Source organism: Phyllobates terribilis, unplaced genomic scaffold (assembly GCF_046119375.1).
Source record: "Phyllobates terribilis strain yellow unplaced genomic scaffold, ASM4611937v1 Scaffold_1__5_contigs__length_1240528914, whole genome shotgun sequence".
In the NCBI taxonomy this organism is placed as follows: Eukaryota; Metazoa; Chordata; class Amphibia; order Anura; family Dendrobatidae; genus Phyllobates; species Phyllobates terribilis.
In genome coordinates, this window is record NW_027362761.1 from 307890589 (window position 1) to 307914402 (window position 23814).

At 41.5% G+C, this 23814-nt stretch overlaps 1 protein-coding gene across 2 annotated transcripts in view; it reads left to right on the top strand.

Annotated features, from left to right (window-relative positions):
• UPB1 (beta-ureidopropionase 1) overlaps positions 1-20518 on the top strand; it is a 42612-nt gene extending 22094 nt beyond the window's left edge. For both annotated transcript variants that reach the window (XM_073674174.1, XM_073674183.1), the window contains exons 4-10: positions 4110-4204; positions 7815-7976; positions 11986-12155; positions 15620-15701; positions 15826-15868; positions 19213-19367; positions 20299-20518. In XM_073674174.1, the coding sequence (XP_073530275.1) occupies positions 4110-4204; positions 7815-7976; positions 11986-12155; positions 15620-15701; positions 15826-15868; positions 19213-19367; positions 20299-20382 (791 nt within the window). In that variant the 3' untranslated portion in view covers positions 20383-20518. The remainder of the gene's footprint in view (positions 1-4109; positions 4205-7814; positions 7977-11985; positions 12156-15619; positions 15702-15825; positions 15869-19212; positions 19368-20298) is intronic.
• Positions 20519-23814: the final 3296 nt, after the last annotated feature.

Here is a 23814-nt window from a genome sequence, read left to right on the forward strand (position 1 = left end):
CAGTTTTGTCTCCTCCTGTGGACAATAGAAGTAATCTCCTTGAAGAGAGGGATTGGCCCCCAAATTCCCTGCGGAAGATCCTTGCAGGCCTGAAGAAGAGGGGGCGTAAGGGGGGGGGGGTACTGTAGCATACCTGGCGGCGTTCTTGCATGGTGTTCTATCTCTCATCATGCAAGATCGCAAACTTCATCTCCCGCCCAGCTTCCTGGTCTGGCTTCTTTCCTTGTGCTCTGCTCTGCTCTACTTTGGCTGCATAGGGCGACGCCCGCTGAACTTCCTGTTTCTTGTAGCTGCTGCGGACACGCCCCTGTTGCATCTTCAGCCTATTGCTGTCCATCTTCCTCAAGATGGCGCCTGAGCATTGTGTCCTGTCAGTTGGCTTTTTGTCTCTGACGTGCCAGGTCCTATCCTGTTTTCCTGCCTGTTTTCCAGTTCTGTGTCTGAACTGTGGTCTATTCTTGTGAACACGCTTCCAGCCTGTTCTTTCGCCTTCTAGGGGCCGTATTCCTAGATCTGCCTGTCTGTGCCTTGCGATATCTGTTCCTGTCTGAACAGTGTCCTGTTTGTGTTCCAGCCTTGCTGTATTTGTTCCCGTTCCTCTGTTCCCAGTTGTCTGTGCCTCGTTTCTACTTTAGCCTTTTCTCCCTTTTCCCTCTATGTCTGTTTTCTGCGTCTTTCTGCAGAGACTGAACTTGCTCCTAAATTCCTTCTCGTCGTCTCTGTACCTCTGTTGTGAATTTAGTGTACGCTCGCTACTTCTTTGTAAGTACTTTGTGTGCTTCTGGTTCTGCCTTTCCTTCTCCGTCTGTTCTTTGTGAACAGAGTCCTATCCCCTTGCCTTGTCTTGTTCGCCGCTCCGGTGGTTCTAGCCGCTCTGCGGTTTCCGCTCTGCTTCTGCCTCGCCTACCGCTCTGCGGTTTCCGCTCTGCTCCTGCCTTGTTTACCACTCTGCGGTCTCTGCTCTGCTCCTGCTTAGCTTGCCGCTCTTGCGGTTTCTGCTTTGCTCCTGCCTTGTTTACCGCTCTGCGGTCTCCGCTCTGCTCCTGCTTAGCTTGCCGCTCTTGCGGTTTCTGCTCTGCTCCTGCCTTGTTTGCCGCTCTTGCGGTTTCTGCTTTGCTCCTGCCTTGTTTGCCGCTCTGCGGTTTCCGCTCTGCTCCTGCCTTCTTAGCCGCTCTGCGGTTTCCGCTCTGCTCCTGCCTTGTTTACCGCTCTGCGGTTTCCGCTCTGCTCCTGCCTTGTTTACCGCTCTGCGGTTTCCGCTCTGCTGCGGCCTTGTTTACCGCTCTGCGGTTTCCGCTCTGCTGCGGCCTTGTTTACCGCTCTGCGGTTTCCGCTCTGCTCCTGCCTTGTTTGCCGCTCTGCGGTTTCCGCTCTGCTGCGGCCTTCTTAGCCGCTCTGCGGTTTCCGCTCTGCTCCTGCCTTGTTTACCGCTCTGCGGTTTCCGCTCTGCTCCTGCCTTGTTTGCCGCTCTGCGGTTTCCGCTCTGCTGCGGCCTTCTTAGCCGCTCTGCGGTTTCCGCTCTGCTCCTGCCTTGTTTACCGCTCTTGCGGTTTCCACTCTGCTCTTGCCTTGCTTGCCGCTCCTGCGGTTTCTGCTCTGCATCTGCTCGCTGCTCCGGCAGTCCTGTCCTGCTCTGCATCTGCTCGCTGCTCCGGCAGCCCCGTCCTGCTCTGCATCTGCTCGCTGCTCCGGCAGCCCCGTCCTGCTCTGCATCTGCTCGCTGCTCCGGCAGTCCTGTCCTGCTCTGCTTGTGCTCGCTGCTCCGGCAGTCCCGTCCTGCTCTGCTCTTGCCCACCGCTTCGGGCGTTCCCTCTCTGCTGTGTTTGGCTACCGCATCTGCGGTTCTGTTTCTGTGACCCAGTCTGTACTGGGTCTTGTCCTCTCTGTGCTCCAGCCCGTCCTTTCGGCCAGTACCTCCCTGCCTGCATATTCGCCTGTATCCACCCGTCTGCATACCTGCCGTGTTCGCTTATATCCACCAGTCTGTGCCAGCCTAACCTGCCTGTTCCAGTAATCCCTGTGTGGGTCAACCCCCGTGTCCGGAGTTTGACCTGGAGTAGCACCTGGTCCCTCTGCCCGGTTTCTCCCTGGTGCACTGGCGTCGTATGCCGTTGTGCCATCTTGGTCGGATCGGCCAGATACTTAGTCACGCCCCTCCAGGCACTCTCCGGTTCATGGTCCAGTGGAACCACTTCTCCCGCACACGCCAGTCAGTCCGGGCGTGTGCATAACAGCCATGCTCATACCATCCATGCACTTAATAGCCTGTGGCTGTACTATACACATACTGGCTGACGACCAGTTCATGTAGCGTTATGTACTTACCCTATTTAGCATATTATGGCTGTATTATACAATATATGTACATTTTAGCTTTTGTGTCTCCCCTACAAGGCCCTCACTCCTTTTAATATCTGAGTTATGTTTATTCGGTAACATCTGTATAAGTCCCCTCTAAAATTGTAAAGTGCTGCGGAATATGTTGGCGCTATAAAAATAAAAATTATCATTATTATGCAAGCAAATCACATACTTACGGTCATGTGCCCAACGCACCCAGCGCATCCTCACAACGCACAGTGAGTGTGATGCAAGGATTCACGAGTCTGCAGTCAAAAAGAATAACTACAGACTTGTACCCTAAGGCCTCTTTAATTTCCATGGTCCATAAGAATGGCTGCTGGAAATAACAGGCGAATAGATGTATTGCAGACACATTTTAGTGTCTGTACTAGGGCTGCAGAACCCCATGCCATCACCCTTAGCTACTGAATCAAATTTAAATCACTGTGGAGCCCTAAGGTTGTGTGCCCACTATGCGTTTTTCAAGCGTTTTTGCCGCGGAATTTCCACAGCGAAAACGCTTAAAAAACGCTTGGTAATACGTGCCCCATGGTCCCCAATGATAATCCGCATGTGCTGTGCTCATGCTGCGGAAATTTCCGCTGCGGATTATCATTGCAGAAAAATACGCAGCATGTCCATTAATTTTGCGGACACGCAGCATAATCGCCGCCATTGACTTGCATTGGACCGCGTGACATCCGCATCACTGCATCTGTACATGCGGATATCACACGGTTCAATGTGCGGATGGTACCCAGGTCTGGAGAAGGAGACTCTCCTCCAGACCTGGGTACCATAGAACCTGTTAAAAAAAGAATTTAAAATAAAAAATAAAGATTATACTTGCCTTCCGATGTCCTCCCGGTGTTTTCTCCCCTCCGTCTGGTCTGCTGTATGGGTCGCGGTGTTGTGAAGGACCTGCCATGACGTCATTGAGTCATGTGACCTGTCACATGACCCAATGACGTCACCGCAGGTCCTTCACACCACCGCGAGCCGCCCAAGACACCGGACGCAGCGGAGAAAACACCGGGAGGACATCGGAAGGTAAGTATAATCTTTATTTTTTACCATTCTTATTCATTTTTTTTTTTTTAACCAACTTGGTCACACTATATAAATCCATGCCTGTTGCATGGATTTATATAGTGTGAACACGTTGTCAAGCACTTTTCCAAGTGATGCTAAAATCGCTTGGAAAAGCGCTTGATAACCCGCATGGAGAAATGCATGCAAAAACGCTTGACAAACACTTCTACCTGGCGGGAAAAATGCATGTAAAATCCGCCAGGGAGAAGCGGAAAAAATATGCAGCATTTCTGCATCGTGGGCACATAGCCTTAGGCAAAGTGCGCACGCAGAGATTTTTTAGGTATTCAAAAACAATGAGTTTTCTATTGGAAAGCACTTCAGGAAACAGCAGGGAGTTTTGGGGGAATTTTTTGTTTTCTGAAGGAGTTGTAAAGCGTTTTGGAGTCTTTTTTTCCCAAAGTCTGTTTTGCAGTCTTCTGATTGGACAGTGGCAGCACTGTTTAGTTCCATAGAATTAGGGATGATTTTCTATGCTAATATTATAGCTGATCATGAGCCACTTGATTGGTAGAGAAAATCTACAAAGCAATGTACAATAGGAAAGAACATGGAGCTCATTTAATAAATACTTTGCTAAATCCTAATTCTGCAGTATATGCCCCTTTTTTAGTAAGGTTTTTCACTTTTGCTCACTTGGCTTGTCTTGAACTCTCCCCATGATATCTTTCCAGCTATGCCTTTTGCTTTCTGCACAAGGGAGCGACTGCCATGGACAGAGTTTGCAGAGTCGGCTGAAAATGGAGTCACTACTAAGTTCTGCCAGGAGGTAAAACTAATTCTAACTTTTTTTTTCACAGATTTAGTTTTTTTTTTTTTATACAAAAGATAATATTTAATATTTATAATCATGTACATTATATTTCAGTGAGGTCTAGCATCTAGTAGTGTACAATACATCACAGCACTTCTCAGTGTCAGATACAAGTGAGCTCTGGCTGACGTGCCTCTGGGAACTGTTTTGTCTGACTTCTGTGGAAATTAGGGTCAATCATATTTAGCAATTGTATATACAGTAATTTCCTAGTATACTTGTAATCACTTCATGTATGAGCTGTAGCTGTCCAACAATAGAGCTGGTCAGCGCTATGGAGCCCGGCACTCCTCTGACTGCTGTGTTATCAGATCACCTCTGTCCATAAAGGGCCTGTAAATAAGTTACCTACAGCTTTACTGAGTATCAATCTTCCAATATATGAATATTGCCACATCATTTCCTAGGATTGTGCTTTGCTGTCTTACAGTAAAACAGTATTTTTTTTTTCATTAAAACATTAATACTTTACATTTCTTCAATTATTGAAAAGAAAATAGTTTGACACATTCCCTTTAATAAATGGTGACTTTCGAGATGGATATTTTATTTGTTTTGTACAAACTTCCTAAATTATTTTTTAAAATGTCCCAAAACTTTGTTCAATGATTGACAATGCTAGAAGTTTCATTGTGGCTAAGTTCACACTGTGTTTTGTCACACAGCGGCCATATGATTTTCTTAAACCGCCCCCCCCCCCTTCAAAAATAATAAAATACCATCCAAACGGATTCAGTGATTACACTTGTATACCAATACTTGCATACGTCTTACAATATAAAAATAAACATATTGATACTAGGAGCATGGTGCATCTGGTAAGTGTGCAGCAACCATAATAATTAATGATAATTCCCAAATGAAAGTCAGTGTGTGGGCAATTTACTGCCCTTTGAAGGACCAGCTTTCCTATGTGGTGACATCAGACATGACAGGTTGGATCAAATAGCCAGCAACAGGCTGAAAAGCTGGAAACCGTGGCAGCAGTATTTCAGCTGATCCCCATTTAACAATCAGAGAGCTAAGTCATACAGAACCATCAAATTGCCCATGTGTCTGCATATACAGCAAAAACCTATAATATGACACCTGGACAATAATATATAAAATATAACATTTATTGTTGATGTATTAAAAACAATGAAAAATGCATAAATATAATAAGGGAAGGAAAGCAACACAAACAAAGGTCGCCGGGATTTGACAGCTATAGTACATGTAAAAATGTTCATTAATATTAAATATAGTCACGTGCTGCAAATATATAAAAAAGATCCGCACTGCAATAGATCATGTGAAGTTTACATAAGGTACAAAGAATAAGTAGATAGACTCACAGTGCAAAAATAGTCAATGAGGCAGCAAATTGTATAGTGAGACAGAGTATAAGGTAGATATGAATAACAGAGCTGTACTGACCCGTAAGACCTAGATCCAACGCGCGTTTCGCCTGGGCTTTAACGAGGATATCATCGTTAAAGCCCAGGCGAAACGCGCGTTTTGCTGCCTCATTGACTATTTTTGCACTGTGAGTCTATCTACTTACTCTTTGTACCTTGTGTAAACTTCACATGATCTATTGCAGTGCGGATCTTTTTTATATATTTGCAGCACGTGACTATATTTAATATTAATGAACATTTTTACATGTACTATAGCTGTCAAATCCCGGCGACCTTTGTTTGTGTTGCTTTCCTTCCCTTATTATATTTATGCATTTTTCATTGTTTTTAATACATCAACAATAAATGTTATATTTCATCCCCATTCAAGTCACACCAATGGACATTAGTGGTGCATATGAGAAAAAAAAAAGAGACCCCTTTTAATACCTTGAACAAACCCCTTTTATGCTTGGGAGGAGCAAATGTAACAGGTAGCTCTCACACACAGGGGCAGTGCCAAAATCTGCACTGCTGTACACGCTACGCCAGACTCCATGGCCCCAATTCATCATTTTTGTTTCTCCACTTTTCTGGAGTAATTTGCTCCTTTTTAGTGGCTTTAGTATTTGCAACTTATATTTCATGTTTTGCCCCACTTAAGTTGTCTTTCTTTTTGGATTCTTAGGCTATGTTCACACTATGCGTTTTTTCAGCATTTTTTTGTTATGCAAATTTTCAGCTGCGTTTTACAGTACCAGCAAAGTCTATTTTGTGCTTTGCATGTTTTTTTTTCACAATAGAGCATGTCACTTCTTTCAGCATTTTTTCGCGTTTCTCACCCATTTAAATTAATGAGTGGTGAAAAACCGATGAAAAAACGCATAATGTGAACATGGCCTGGTTTTGCTGCGTTTTTAGTGAAAAAAAGCAAGTATAGCAGTATGTGAAACTCATTTATTTTTGTGATTTTACCATCTTGTCTTTGTCATCTGAGATGGCAGTTTGGATTAGGACAGTTTAATTAAATTAGTTTTGTGTAAAGTGTAAACATTGGCTCACCTAGATGTGAGATTGAGCAATACCTGTGGCCTACGGAGGTGTGAAATTGAACAATCTATGAGAAACTCAGTGGCAGACCATAGTGTTAAAATAAATAGTGTCCTACAAACTCAATGCACTGCCAGTGTCTTAGGTAAACTATTCCTGAACAATTCACCTCCCCCCACTGTTACATTTGTAATTCTGCTTAATATTGTTTCACATATGTCTTGCATTGGTGACCTGTGTTCATGCTTCTGTGCTGGAAGCAAAGCTGAACTCTGGGATACTTTAAAAATGCACCATAAATGCACAAAAACCTGTTTTTTTTACGCAGCTTCTTTCCTGCCAAGAGATCAGGTTTTGCTGTAGAAAAAAAACACTGAAAAACGCCTAGTGTGAACATAGCCTTACTCAACAACTTTGCTTATACAGCTGTGTTAGACAGTTCATAAATGCGACTTATACCAAATATTGCATTTTTTGGGGGTGCATCTCACTCCAGTCCCTGCCTGGTGTAAGGTTTCTGGTGGAGTTTCCAATTTTGTGCATCTTTAATTCTTTTTTAAGGATTTGAGACTTTTGAAAAAGTCAAATAAAGAGCATTTTGATTTTGCGCCAAATTGATGACATGCTCCATTTTGAATAATTTGGTGCAAAAATATGAACAAATTACTCAAGACGAAAAAAAAGAGAAGTGACTTCAATAAATCCCAAATGGTGAATACTACCCATGTAGGTGGTGATATTCACCCTTAGATCATGACAATTTTTTTCTATCGAATTGCATACAAAACGGAGCCATTATGCTGCTATGTGTCTGTACTCATTCTGGCACATTTCAGACATTGTCATAACCCAAAGAGATCTCGAGAGACTTTATTTTTAGCGCTCAACATGAACCCCCTCCCCTCCTTTTCTTGAGCTCATATTTACATTGCAATACTTTCTTCTTTTTTTTTTTTTTAAGTATAGTCAATAGATTGCTTCCACTTGGAATATAGAGAGAAGTCATACCTTTACTAAAATCTTAAAATAAGTGATCGTTTTGAACCATAAAAGTGATCACAAATGGAGGCATTGTAGCTGGAATCTTTCGTATTATTTTTTATGCATGTGCTTTTTCTTTTTGACACTTTCAGCTCGCAAAGAAGTACAACATGGTAATTGTGTCTCCAATCTTGGAGAGGGACGAGTCACATGGAGAAATACTATGGAACACTGCCGTGGTCATATCAAACACTGGAGCCGTCCTGGGCAAGAGCCGCAAAAATCACATCCCAAGGATAGGGGACTTCAACGAGGTAACATTACAGCAATGTTTAATAACAGCTACATATTCAGCCTGTAATATTATGATATAGAGGAATGGGCCATATACAGTCATCTGAATTTACATGCTTGCATGATATCATAAAACTGCATTTTTAACCTTAGGATAGACCATCAATATCTGATCGGTGGGGGTACAACACCCAGCACCCCACCTATCAGCTGTTACCTCTGATGCTGTCAGAATACAGCAGCTCCGTCAATATTATAGTGGCCGCGGTCTGGTACTACAGATCCACCTCCTATTCCGTTGAATAAGAGGTGGTCCTACATTACCCGGCCGTGACCACTATAGAAATGATGGAGCTGATTGTCTGGGGTGCCGGGTGTCGCACCCTCACTGATCAGATACTGATTGCCTATGTTGAGGATAGGCCAACAGTAAAAAAGCAGTAGCCAACCCCTACTTTCCCTAAGACCAGGTTCAGATGGAATGGTCTGTATAAATGCCCGGACTGACTGCGGGTTTCCCGGACCCAAACTTAGCGCCTATGGCCCCATTCATCTTTTCCTGGGTTTTTCTAGTTTATTTTTTAAAACCACTTTTCTATTTTGTCTTGTGTTTTTTTATGCCATTTTTTTGCTCCATATTCTTCATAAATTTTGGACAAAATAAAAAATGCTCTTTTTTGTCTTTGACCCATTTTGCAAAAGCATGATAAGTTTTGCAAAATAGCGCAAAAATTGTCATACATAAAATCACTCCTTGCACCAAATTTTGCAATATTTTCTTCAAGGCCATGTTCACACATTCAATATTTGATCAGTATTTTACATCAGTATCTGTAAGCTAAAACTCGGAGAGGGTGAAAAATACAGAAGTGGTGACGCGTTTCTATTAGACTTTTCCTCTGATTGTTCCACTCCTGGTTTTGGCTTATAAATACTGATGTAAAATACTGACCAAATACTAATAGTGTGAACGTGGTCAAAAAGTTACAATTGGTGAAAAACATCTAAAACATCTGGAAAAGCCACATTGACGTAAAAGTCAGAATCCTAACTAAACAAGAAGATAATTTTAAAAAAGGCAAATTGTTTGATGAGTTTGTTTCAAATCGAAAAGTCACTAATGTAGAAATACTTCTAGAAAAAAATGCCAAAAATCCAATGATGAATCAGGCGCCATGTTCAGGTCAGGAGACCAGAGGTCAGTCCGGGCATTGCTGTCTGTATCCACCACTCATTTACCCATCACAGCAGGAAACATCTGACAGTGACTTATCTCCTGGCAGAAGAAATAGTCCAACCTAGTTAATTAACATTTCCCTGACATCTTCTGCCAATGGAATAGTCAGTCATACTCATTAGATGACTGAGAAGATTTGCCAATATTAATCAAATGTGTACAAGCAGTTTTAGATGGAATTATTAATAATTCATTTTTCACATAGGAAAGTCCGCTCATAGCTCAACATATTCCCTTACAAATGAATGAAGAGTGACTACGCTATACATGTATAAGCTTGGCCAATCCTGATATATATATATATATATATATATATATATATATATATATATATATATATATATTTTATATTAATTGTGAAATAAAATGGATCACATATGCTGAAAGGGAAATTTTTATTTCAGCAAGTAAATGTTTTGTAAAATTACATTTAGTAATCAATTCCTGCTTTTCAAGATCTCTTCCAGTTATCATTGAATAGGAAAATATATAATTTTTTTCCAGTGTAGAAGAACCTGTCCTGGTCACGTGGTGGACACACCAGTACATTACTTGTGAAAAGACGCAGCTCTCATATTATAATTGTAATTGCCGGTAATTTACTAGTTGTAAAGTTGCAGCTGGACAGGTTGTGGATGGGAGGTATGTGTCCCCGAGGTGCCAAGCTTCGGTGATGTAGGACCCGGAGAAGCAGGCTCCAGCACACATAGTGCTGAGAGGTAGGTAATGGGCCTGGATTAAAGGGACGGGTTTTACGAGCAGCTGAAAGAGCTGGGTGGGATCGGCTGCTCACTTACCTCCAGTCCAGGTCTTGGAAGGCTGATTTAAGACAGCTGCGCCTGTCTCAGTCTGTCTGTGTGTGTTGTGCAAGGTGAGCAGACCTTGCATGTGCTTCTCAGAGTCTGCTGGAGGCAGAGAAAGGCATTTTATTGATACGGCTGGGGCCGTTCTGAATGGACTGGTTATTTTGAGGTTTGTTCTGTTATATCTTTTTGTGCCAGAAAGAGGCTGTTATGTTTTGTTTTCCTGACTGGTTTATGGACACTTAATAAACCACCAGTTTGTTTTGAACCTGCGGACTGCATTCCTGTGTGAACCTGCGTCTACCCCAGAGCTGATCCTTCACACCGTGTACCCAACAGATCTTCATTCATTCAAAGAAAACAATTACTTTGTCTCTTTAATGACAGTAAACAGAGGTCTTGGAAACTGGGATGTATTCAGCTATAACTGTTAATTTTACAATGAATAACACCGATAAAGAAAATGTTGAATACTCCTTAAAGGGAATATGTCAGCAGGTTTTGCTATGTAATCTGAGAGCCGTGTAATATAGGACAAGAGAGCCTTATTCCAGCAATGTGTCACTTAATGAATTGCTTGGTGGTGTTTTGATAGAATCCCTGTCTTCTCTGTTGTAGATGCAGCAGTGCTATGAATGCTGAGCTGTGTATAACCCTGTCCACACCACTGATTGGCAGCTTCCTGTGTACACTGTACATTATCAGTAAACGGCTAATCAGTGGTGGGGGCGGGGTTACGCAGATTAGCTGGACTCCTGCGCACATGAGACCTAGTCCGGCAGTGATAATCTCCTACTGATAACACATTGTATTGAAACAGCACACAGTCTAATAAGTGACACATCGCTGTAATCAGGCTCTCTTGCTCTATATTATGCTGCTCTGAGATTAAATAGTAAAACACAGCAGATAGATTCCCTTTACAGGATTGTTCAGTCAAGTGTATTATACATATGAGTGTTGTCTATGTTAGAATCGGATACTACACAGGCAGGACATGGACCAATGTTATTGAATAGGGCTGTTTTAGATTTCAATTTTTTTTACAAGGATAAATAAATCACATCATGCACTATTCTCTTTTGGATGAGACTCACCCACTCAAATCTAAGGGTGCGGAAAAGAAAAAACAATCCCATACATATCATCCATATTGCATCCATTTTTTTAGGGATACATTGCCATTATTAACATAGTAAACTGCATTTTGTCTTGTAAATTTTTTAAATGGAATCTGTCAGCGGGTTTTTGTTATCTCAGAGCAGCGAGATATAGGGACAGAGACCTAGATTCAATTAATATATCACTTGCTGGGCTGCTATGTGGAGTCTTGATAAAATCAGTGTTTTATCTGCTGCAGATGCACCAGTTCTCTGAATGTTGAGCTCTGTATACCCTGCCCACAGCATTGATTGGCAGCTTTCTGTTTATGTGCAGCTGCCAATCAGTGGTGGGGGCAGTTTTACACAGAGCAGGAGGACTACATGGCATGAAACAACTAGTCCTCCCAGTGATAATCTGCTGTTGATAAAACACTGATTTTATTGCAACTACACCAAACAGCCCAATAAGTAATACAACACAGGAATCAGGGTCCCAGCCCCTACATTATAACATGGCAAATACCTGCTGACAGATTCCCTTTATATGTTGATGTATAAAAACAGATGCCATATGGATGTAGAAACCAGACATGTGGACGACACACAGATGTCATATAAATGATGGATGAAAGATCATCCAATTTTTGGGGCTGAAAATCAGACGATTTTTTTATACGTTCATCTGAACCCGGCCTAGGGCAACATTCACACAATCATGTGTTGCGGTTTGAGATCGGCTTCAGTTCTCCTGACCCAAACTCTATAGCCTCATATATACCTATGAAGCTGTTAATTATGGGTCAGGAGACCCGTGGCCGATCTGTGCATCACAGTGCGACAATGTAGCCTTAATTGTATTACATGTTGCTTAATCTTTGTATTTTAGTCCACTTATTACATGGAGGGCGACACGGGACACAGAGTATTTCAGACTGCATATGGCAGGATTGCTGTGAACATCTGTTATGGACGACACCATCCACTTAACTGGTTAATGTACAGCATGAATGGAGCAGAAATCATTTTTAACCCTTCAGCCACTGTTGGAGAGCTTAGGTAATCAATGAATATAGTTAAAAATAATATTAGTATACCAAAATAAAACCATGAGATATGCAAATGTTTTTAGAGCGTCAGCAGAATTAGGTAGTATGGTGCACTAATACAGCTGGATGCAGTTACATCTTATGAATTATTTTTATTTTATGGAAACAAGTCCGTCTCGATGTTTAAATACTCTACTTTGATACAAATAGATAAATTGTATAATAAATAATTGCATATCACTTATAGAAAAAGACAATATATCCTTAGAACCGCCCAGGACACAGATAACATTGGGGTCATACTTATTAAAACTTCACATTATAAAAGGGTTTCTGGTTTCAGAATACCCCTCCACCCCGAGCTGCATTTTATTTAAAAAAAAATAAACTGAGCTTTATTCACCCTCCCCGAATCCAGTTCTGAGTCTCCGTTGCTGCTCCTGGTGTCTGTTATTGTCTGCAGTGCTGACATCATGTCGACAGCGCTGCAGCCAATCAGTGAGCTGAACGTCTCTGACCGCCTCGTATCATCAACTCAAGCTGAGCTCAGTTATTGACTGCAGGTCTGTCAGTGTGATGTCAGCGCTGCAGACAGTCTCTGGGTGCAGCAGCAGAGACTCAGCACCTGGGTTGAGTGTGTAAATCGATATTAGTTTTTTTTTTTTACTAAAATACGTTCAGATCGCCGCTGCAATCTAGCCCATGTGACCTGAAATGAGACTAGCCGGCTTACATGGGTTTACATGTAGAGCGGAAGTCACTTTCTCATCATATGTCTGTGGAGCCCTGTTTTGAGTCTTATAGATTTACATTAGAAAAAAAACCATCTCAGCACTAGTGATGAGCGAGCACGCTCGGGTGCTCGCCGAGTATTTTGGCGTGCTTGGCATTTGATTCATTGTCGCCACTCCTGCAAGTGTCACGGCTGTTAGACAGCTGTGACACATGCAGAGAGAGCCTGGCGAACAGGCAATCTCTGCATGTGTCACAGCTGTCTAACAGCCGGGACACTTGCAGGCGCGGCGACAAGGAATGAAATGCCACGCTCGCCAAAATACTGGGCGAGCATGCTCGACGGAAAGGGTTAATGAGGCATACTCGCTCATCACTACTTGGCAAGCTGTGAGCCGGCAATGTCGAAGTGTGGTCATATGGACCAGAAGACGACCGGCGCTGGAATCTGGGGAGGATGGCGATTGCTGAGTATTTTAACTTAATTGCACTACATCACATACATAATTAAGAGGAAAAAAACTGAGACATCTTAATAATGGAAATAGAATGGAAGTAAATAGTATAGACTTTAATAGCAGAGTTTGGACTTTTTGTAATTGTGTGTATGGATCAATGAAACTGAGTCAGTGTGCTGTCCGAGAAAAAAAATGGACACTACAAGGACGTGTATAACAGATGTGTGAATGTAGCCTTACCATGAGTTAAAGCTCCATATGGTGTTCCTTATATTCGTTTTAGTATCTTACAGACATACAATACAGACCAAAATTTTGGACTCACCTTCTCATTTAAAGATTTTTCTGTATTTTCATGACTATAAAAATTGTACATTCACACTGAAGGCATCAAAACTATGAATTAGCACATGTGGAATTATATACTTAACATAAAAGTGTGAAACAACTGAAAATATGTCTTATATTCTAGGTTCTTCAAAGTAGCCACCTTTTGCTTTGATGACTGCTTTGCATACTCTTGGCATTCTCTTGATGAGCTTCAAGAGGTAGTCACCGGAAATGGTTTTCACTTCACAGGTGTGCCCTGTCAGGTTTAATAAGTGGGATTTCTTGCCTTATAAATGGGGTTGGGACCATCAGTTGTGTTGTGCAGAAGTCTGGTGGATACACAGCTGATAGTCCTACTGAATAGACTGTTAGCTGCTTTTTTCTTGCCATAATACAAATTCTAAGTAAATAAAAACGAGTGGCCATCATTACTTTAAGAAATGAAGGTCAGTCAGTGCGAAAAATTGGGAAAACTTTGAAAGTGTCCCCAAGTACAGTTGCAAAAACCATCAAGCGCTACAAAGAAACTGGTTCACATGAGGACCGCCCCAGGAAAGGAAGACCAAGAGTCACCTCTACTTCTGAGGATAAGTTTATCCGAGTCACCAGCCTCAGAAATCGCAGGTTAACAGCAGCTCAGATTAGAGACCAGGTCAATGCCACACAGAGTTCTAGCTGCAGAGACATCTCTACAACAACTGCTAAGAGGAGACTTTGTGCAGCAGGCCTTAAGGGTAAAATAGCTGCTAGGAAACCACTGCTAAGGACAGGCAACAAGCAGAAGAGACTTGTTTGGGCTAAAGAACACAAGGAATGGACATTAGACCAGTGGAAATCTGTGCTTTGGTCTGATGAGTCCAAATTTGAGATCTTTGGTTCCAACCACCATGTCTTTGTGCGACGCAGAAAAGGTGAACGGATGGACTCTACATGCCTGTTTCCCACCATGAAGCATGGAGGAGGAGGTGTGATGGTGTGGGGGTGCTTTGCTGGTGACACTGTTGGGGATTTATTCAAAATTGAAGGCATACTGAACCAGCATGGCTACCACAGCATCTTGCAGCGGCATGCTATTCCATCCGGTTTGCATTTAGTTGGACCATCATTTATTTTTCAACAGGACAATGACCCCAAACACACCTCCAGGCTGTGTAAGGGCTATTTGACCAAGAAGTGGAGTGATGGGGTGGTACGCCAGATGACCTGGCCTCCACAGTCACCAGACCTGAACCCAATCGAGATGGTTTGGGGTGAGCTGGACCGCAGAGTGAAGGCAAAAGGGCCAACAAGTGCTAAGCATCTCTGGGAACTCCTTCAAGATTGCTGGAAGACCATTTCCGGTGACTACCTCTTGAAGCTCATCAAGAGAATGCCAAGAGTGTGCAAAGCAGTCATCAAAGCAAAAGGTGGCTACTTTGAAGAACCTAGAATATAAGACATATTTTCAGTTGTTTCACACTTTTTTGTTAAGTATATAATTCCACATGTGTTAATTCATAGTTTTGATGCCTTCAGTGTGAATGTACAATTTTCATAGTCATGAAAATACAGAAAAATCTTTAAATGAGGTGTGTCCAAACTTTTGGTCTGTACTGTATATTATAGCTTTTATAACTTTTTTTTAATAAAAGCAGCTTTGTGGTAGTAAATTAAATGTTTATAGACAGACAGTAATTTCCTCCTGCTTTACATTGTCAAATTAAGGTGTTTTTTTTAAGAACTATATGTTTAATGTGACCGAGCTGTAGTGAACTTCGACAGCAAGCACACCACTACGAAAGGCACAGAGCTACGGCGGGTAAAATGAGCCTTTTCTAGTAAGCTGACCAGCATTGGTGCCAGGAGTTGGGATTCCCAACTCATCTGTTATCGATAGCCTATTCTAAAGATAGGCAATCAATTTTGTACGGCTTGGAAACCCCTTTGATATAATATGGTCCGAATTTATTTGCAGCGAGTCTCTGTGGCCCATAGAGGCAAGAAATGCTGCCATTGCCAATCATTGCTTTACCTGTCCGGTTAACCGTGTGGGAACGGTGAGTATAAACATGAGCTCGTCCTTCTGAACCTCACCTTCTTCCATCATACATTCATTTTTATTTTAAAGTGACTATAACCTACAATTCCTGATGATTTTTTTTTCTGAACATTTCTTTTAAGGAACACTTTGAACATGAGTTCACTTCTGGAGATGGCAAGAAAGGTGACAAAAAAATAAGACTATTTATTAATAAATGTGGACTCAGAATAATGCATAATCTCCATGTTTTAAATAAAACATGCTGCATACAATATAATATAAAATCCCACGTTAAGGATTTTAAGGCGGAGGGTTGTATCAGATTTGATGATTAAATTTGTGACACCTACCAAAAAACATTAAGTCTTCTATACTTTAAATGCAAACATTTTGACTGTAGTTTATTTAAGTACCTTGTCGTTGATTAGGTATGAGGTGGGTATGCCTAAACAACTGCTACCTATTTACCATTAGTGCACGGGTTAATTAACTGGGATATACACACGTGGTCAAAATTGTTGGTACCCCTCGTTTAATGAAAGAAAAACCTACAATGATCACAGAAATAGCTTGAATCTGACAAAAGTAATAATAACTTAAAAATCTATGGAAATGAACAAATGAAAGTCAGACATTGCTTTTCAACCCTGCTTCCACAATTTTTTTTTAAAAATGAAACTCATGAAATAGGCCTGGACAGAAATGATGGTACCCCTGAAAATAATGTGACAAAGGGGACATAGTAAATCAAGTTGTGTCCACTAATTAGCATCACAGGTGTCTACAGTCTTGTAATCACTAACGTGCTGGAAAGCATGGAGCACTTCCTGCTTCATTGTCCCTTTAATACAGAGGTGGGAGCTTCCATTGGTTGGCCCGCGGCTGGCTACTCTGTCCTAGGCCGGGTGGACCTATGGATCGTTCGTAGACCTTGGGAGAAGGGATCGAACCACTTTATTCATAGTAAGCGCAGTGGTCGGGTATTTCACGTGGAACACACGAGTTTTAGTTTCGACGCAGAGTAAAATCCTCCATGTGCATGAAGTTTGTAGGAACATCCTAGGTGACTTGGTGAAGCTACGTTCTCTGGAGTATGAAAGACTGGGTGCCCGGAGGGTGGCCCGTCTCTTGAGAAGCTTTTCCTTCAGGGTGCCTTAGTCCGGTAGTACTGCTATATCCTGGTGGTGGGCTGATGTCTTTCCAGCCTAGATTTTTATTTTGTATTTATGTCTCCTGAATAGAAGGTTTGCAGGCATCGAACTTGAGCCTTGGATGGTCAGTATGTAGGTTGAGTTCTGTGATGTTGGTTTCTGTATATATTGTATATAATGTATAATAGGGGTTTTTAGTTAGGTTGGGTGGGGGACTTGGGAGATTTTCATCAACGGTGGTAAGAAGACTGATCTGGCCTGGCCCAGGCCCCACCTGGGGAAAATCTTTAAGGCCTGATCCTAGCTCGGAGTATCCTGAACTTTTTTGCCAGAGTTGGATCAGGGTGGTGGGATAGTTAGTGTAGGTATGTGTTTTTTATATAAAAAAAAAAAATTCCATGTCACTATTGTATATATTGTTGTTTTTGGTTTGCTGTGATGTGAATGAGGTGCAGTAAGGGTGTGACTGTAAGGTAAGCCAGTGGGACCAGTAGGTTAGTATTAGTGTCCGGTTGTATATACGTTGTGTGTTACATTATATTTAGGTTTAGTGTTTATAGTGGTTTTATTGTATATAATATTGTATGTAGGTCGGCGTGTTTTAAATGTGTATATAGGACCGTGTAAACGTTGTGTGGGTTTGTATGTAGTAGTATGAATGAAGATGGGTCGGTGGCTTTATATGATTTTATAATATTTATTTATTGTTTATAAAAGAAAAAAAATATGTATATATTCCTGTGGTGATGGTTATTTTGTTTCTTTAATTTTCTAATTTTTGTTTTTTTTCTCAGTAGGTCGAATCTTCTCCCTTTTTTTTGTTTTGGTTGATTTATTTTGCTTTTATTTTCTGTGATTTGTGTCGGGTTTTGTCGTCTTGTTCTGTTCTGGAGTTTTGTTCTTATGTTTTGTATCCTGTAATGTATTATTGTTGTGTCATGTAGTGTATTCTTCTATAAAATAAAAAAGACCTACAATCTTGTAATCAGTCAGTGGGCCTGTATATAGGGCTACAGATACTCACTGTGCTGTTTGGTGACATGGTGTGTACCACACTCAACATGGACCAGAGGAAGCAAATGAAAGAGTTGTCTCAGGAGATTAGAAAGAAAATTATAGACAAGCATGTTAAAGGTAAAGGTTATAAGACAATCTCCAAGCAGCTTGATGTTCCTGTGACTACAGTTGCACATATTATTCAGAAATTTAAGATCCATGGGACTGTAGTCAACCTCCCTGGACGTGGCCGCAGGAGGAAAATTGATGACAAATCAAAGAGACGGATAATACGAAGGGTAACAAAAGAGCCCAGGATAACTTAAAGGTGAACTTCAAGCTCAAGGAACATCAGTGTCAGATCGCACCATCTGTCGTTGTTTGATCCAAAGTGGACTTCATGGGAGATGACCAAGGAGAACACCATTGTTGAAAAAAAATCATAAAAAAGCCAGACTGGAATTTGCCAAACTACATGTTGACAAGCCACAAAGCTTCTGGGAGAATGTCCTAGGACTAGATGAGACACAAATGGAAGTTTTTGGCAAGGCACATCAGCTGCATGTTCACAGACGGAAAAATGAAGCATATTAAAAGAACACTGTCCCTACTGTGAAACATGGAGGAGGCACTGTTATGCTCTGGGGCTGCTTTGCTGCATCTGGTACAGGGGGTGTCTTCAATCTGTGCAGGGTATAATGAAATCTCAAAACTATAAAGGGATTCAAGAGAAAAATGTGCTGCCCAGTGTCAGAAAGCTTGTTCTCAGTCGCAGGTCATGTGTCTTGCCCAAGAATGGCTAAGAGGAAAACATTGGACTATTCTGAAGTGGCCTTCTATGAGCCCTGACCTAAATCCTATTGAGCATCTTTGGAAAGAGCTGAAACATGCCGTCTGGAAAAGGCAACCTTCAAACACGAGACAACTGCAGCAGTTTGCTCATGAGGAGTGGGCCAAAATACCTGTCGAGAGGTGCAGAAGTCTCATTGACAGTTACAGGAATCGTTTCATTGCAGTGATTGCCTCAAAAGGTTGTTCAACAAAATATTAAGTTGAGTACCATCATTTCTGTCCAGGCCTAATTCATGAGTTTAATTTTTTTTCAATTCTGTGGAAGCATGGTTGAAAAGCAATGTCTGACTTTCATTTCCATAGATTTTTAATTTATTACTTTTGTCAGATTCAAGTTATTTCTGTGACCATTGTGGGTTTTTCTTTCATTAAACGCGGGGTACCAACAATTTTGACCACGTGTGTAGATGTACTGTATATTGAGAAAAGTAAAATTTCCCTCTGGGATTACACTTTATTTTTTTTTAAATCAGAACGCATGTACTACAGTATGACAACCATATTAACGGTCATCTTTTCTTTCTTCAGCCCATCATGACTTTGGCCACTTTTATGGATCTAGTTACGTAGCAGCTCCTGATGGCAGTCGTACCCCTGGACTAAGTAGGTTATCTGATGGTCTTTTGATTGCAGAGCTGGATCTCAATCTTTGCCGACAGACTAGCGATAAGTGGAACTTCAAGGTTAGTACAAGCAGCAATCAAAACATAGAATAAACATGAATATCAGCATTTGTGAACATGCAAATTTATTACAATGATAATGTTCCCAAGCCATATTATATGTACACACAACTGAGCAAAACTTTAGGCAGGTGTAGAAAAATGTTGCAAAGTAAGAATGCTTCCAAAAATAGAAGTGAGAATAGGTTTGTTTTTAGCAATTAACAAAACTCAACCCAATATTTGGTGTAACCACCCTTTGCCTTCAAAACATCTATTCTTCTAGGTACACTTGCACACAGGTTTTGAAGGAACTCCGCAGAAATTGTTCCAAACATCTTGGGAGAACTAGTACAGATTCTGTGGATGTAGGCTTGTGCAAATCATCTCTTCATGTAAAACCAGATTTGATGAAGTGATATCTTCACTTCTAGGACGCCTTGTTCTTTACGCTGAAGACTAGATGTTTAGAACAAGCTCTCTGCCACGTAACTTCAAATCTATATGCACGTATACCTAGAAGAATTGATGTTTTGATGCGGTTTTAAAGGCAAAGGGCGGTCACACCAAATACTGATATGATTTAAATTTCTCTTTTGTTCATTCACTTAGTTTCTTTATCAGTTAACAAAATGCTATTTACACTTCTATTTTTGAATGCTTGCTCACTCTGCAGAATTTTTTCCCACATCTGCCTAAACATTTGCACAGTAGTTAGTGTGTGCATACACAAACTGTACAATTTTTGCTTCATAACACCAGGAATGTGAATTTTTTTTTTTACCAAAAGTTGCTGTTTCCTGGTTGATTGCTCATTAAGCATGGTGGAACTATATTTCTTGCAAGTTAGAGTTTTGGATTAGTCCAGGTGCTGAAGAAACAAAACTCCACTACACATTAAAAGAAAATTATTAAAACTGGAAACTAATGAACTATTTCTTTCCTCATGCAGATGACTGGACGCCATGAAATGTATGCTGCAGAATTATCCCAAGCTGTGAGACCAGATTTCCAGCCCAATATAGTACGGGAGTAAATAGACTGATCTGTACTCAAACACAAAGGAAGTTACAATAACGTTATGATTGCATATTGCTAGTGTGTAAAGAGCGTCACATTTTAAGATTTTCAGATTCACTAATTATTAAAAAAGTAACAGTTTAATCACAAAATTAATTCCATTCATCTGTAACATTGCAGAAAATGACTTTTCTAGTGCATACTCTAGATTCAATGGGATTTTCCAGGTCAGGACAATTTTTTTTCTTTCATGCTGAATCCTAACAGTATGTAATACACAAACTGTTAGTATTCGGCTCTGCTTGCCGGATAGAACGGTCATCACGTGACCACTCATATGCGAGTTGCATAGTTGGTGAAGAGAAGCAGGAAAAGCAAATAGTCAGCATGTGATTGCAACTATGCAAATTGTATATGAGCAAACTCAGGACAACTGCCCAAACCGGCAAGCAGAGACGAGTCTTAATGTGTATAGTACACGCTGTTAGGATTTGGGATATTACAGTGCAGTAAGAAAATTTGCCCTGGCCTGTTAAAACCGTTTAATAGTACAAAAGCCGTTGCCAGTTTTCTATAGTATCAAGAGGATTATGGGAAAAATAACACTTGTTCTTGAAGACCACCAAAGAAGAAGAAATAAAAAAGCTATGAAAAAAGAGAATTTCCAAGTCCTGCCAGAGGCTAGACATTATACTTCTTAGAAACAGCTAGTTTTTGTCACATTACATAGGCTACCGTTTCTCTTTTCTAGTGTGACAAGGACATAGCTGTATAACTGAGTTACATGCAATAAATAAACCACCTGACAGAATCCTTCATATAAAAGTTAGATATTAACTGCACTGCAAGTTAACCAGGAGAAAACACTACCTTTTTTTCCTTTTAAAAAGGAACCTTTCATTAGATTCATGCTATCTGACGTCATAAATCAGAGCAGGTATGTTTTGCCCTCAAACACTGTCGCATTTCAGAGAACACATACAGTCATGGCCAAAAGTTTTGAGAATGACACCAAAATTATATTTTCACATGATCTGCTGGCCTCTGGTTTTTATTAGTGTTTGTCTGATGTTTATATCACATACAGAAATATAATTGCAATCATATTATGAGTACCAATAGGTTATATTGACAGAATGAGTTAATGCAGCAAGTCAATATTTGCAGTGTTGCCCCTTCTTCTTCAAGACCTCTGTAATTCTCCCTGGCATGCTCTCAATCAACTTTTGGACCAAATCCTGACTGATAGCAGTCCATTCTTGCATAATCAATGCTTGCATTTTGCCAGAATTTGTTGGTTTTTGTTTGTCCACCCGTCTCTTGATGATTGACCACAAGTTCTCAATGGGATTAAGATCTGGGGAGTTTCCAGGCCATGGACCCAAAATATCTATGTTTTGTTCCATGAGCCATTTAGTTATCACCTTTGCTTTATGGCAAGGTGCTCCATCATGCTGGAAAAGGCATTGTTGGGCGCCAAACTGCTCTTGGACGGTTGGGAGAAGTTGCTCTTGGAGGACATTCTGGTACCATTCTTTATTCATGGCTGTGTTTTTAGGCAAGACTGTGAGTGAGCCGATTCCCTTGACTGAGAAGCAACCCCACACATGAATGGTTTCAGGATGCTTTATAGTTGGCATGAGACAAGACTGGTGGTAGCGCTCAGAGAAAATGACTTTGCCCCAGTCCTCAGCAGTCCACTCCCTGTACCTTTTGCAGAATATCAGTCGGTCCCTGATGTTTTACTGGAGAGAAGTGGCTTCTTTGCTGCCCTCCTTGAAACCAGCCCTTGCTCAAAGAGTCTCCGCCTCACAGTGCGTGCAGAAGCACTCACACCAGCCTGCTGCCATTCCTGAGCAAGCTCGGCACTGCTGGTAGTCCGATCCCGCAGCTGAAACAGTTTTAAGATACGGTCCTGGCGCTTGCTGGTCTTTCTTGGGCGCCCTGGAGCCTTTTTGACAACAATGGAAGCTCTCTCCTTGAAGTTCTTGATGATGCGATAGATTGTTGACTGAGGTGCAATCTTTGTAGCTGCGATACTCTTCCCTGTTAGGCCATTTTTGTGCAGTGCAATGATGGCTGCACGTGTTTCTTTAGAGATAACCATGGTTAACTGAAGAGAAACAATGATACCAAGAACCAGCCTCCTTTTAAAGTGTCCAGTGATGTCATTCTTCCTTAATCATGACTGATTGATCGCCAGCCCTGTCCTCATCAACACCCACACCTGTGTTAATGGATCAATCACTAAAACGATGTTAGCTGCTCCTTTTAAGGCAGGACTGCAATGATGTTGAAATGTGTTTTGGGGGTTAAAGTTCATTTTCTGGGCAAATATTGACTTTTCAAGTACAGTAATTGCTGTTAAGCTGATCACTCTTTGACATTCAGGAGTATATGCAAATTGCCATTACAAAAAATGAAGCAGTAAACTTTGGAAAAATTACTATTTGTCTCATTCTCAATACTTTTGGCCATGACTGTACATTGAATAACCGGCCGAGGATTATAGGTCTCCGCTGACTAGTGTGATGTGGTCCACCTGCCATCTTCTCCCTGCCTCGATCCCTTTGACTGACATATTTGTCACCATGTACATCCATAGGGAGAAACCTGTCCGTCAACTCCCAGCTGGGAGAAGCTAGAAACCGTTGAAATGAAGGTCTGACGAAAGGAAAACAACCATATAAGTTAATACGTGACTGTTCAGTAGTGGACACCCCGTATAAGCAGTATTTCTAGAATACATCTGTGGTATTAGGGATGATGAACAACCATTCAATTGTTTGTATGTAAACTTTGATTTTTAGACATAGTCATTTGTATTTGCACCAGCACTTGCTGGAGTGCGGTGGCCTCTTTACTTTAGTAAACCGGCTCAGTCCAAAGTGAATTCAAAGATGGGTCATTCGTGTTTAACCCCATTCTGACGTGGGGCGTAATTATACGTACCTACGCCCTGGGCCTTAGTTACCAGGTAGGGATTATTACGCCCTGGCAATTGCACCCGCACTGAGGCTGTGCGGGTGCGATCGCCGCCTCGTGTCAGCTGATTCTAACAGCTGATACCCAGTACTATGTGCCAGGAGTGGTCCCCAGCACATTAACCCCGGAAATGCTGCAATCTAAGTCGATCACAGCATTTCCAGGGCAAGAAGAGGTAAGAGCGCCCCTCTTACCTTGGATCGGAGACCCTATGTCATCATGACGACATCCGGGTCACCAGGCATCAGGAAGTTAGATCCTGCTCAGTGCACGACGATCTAGCTAACTTGTGCCAGTGCAGAGCTGACAGCCTTCATAGCAGAGATGCTGCTGCATCTCTATGCTATGCAAGCGATCAGCCTGCAAAAAATTTAAGTCCCATAGTGGGACAAAGTGTAAAAGTAAAAATATAAAAAATAATCCAAAAAAAATAAATATACTGTACCCATAAATAAATATGAAA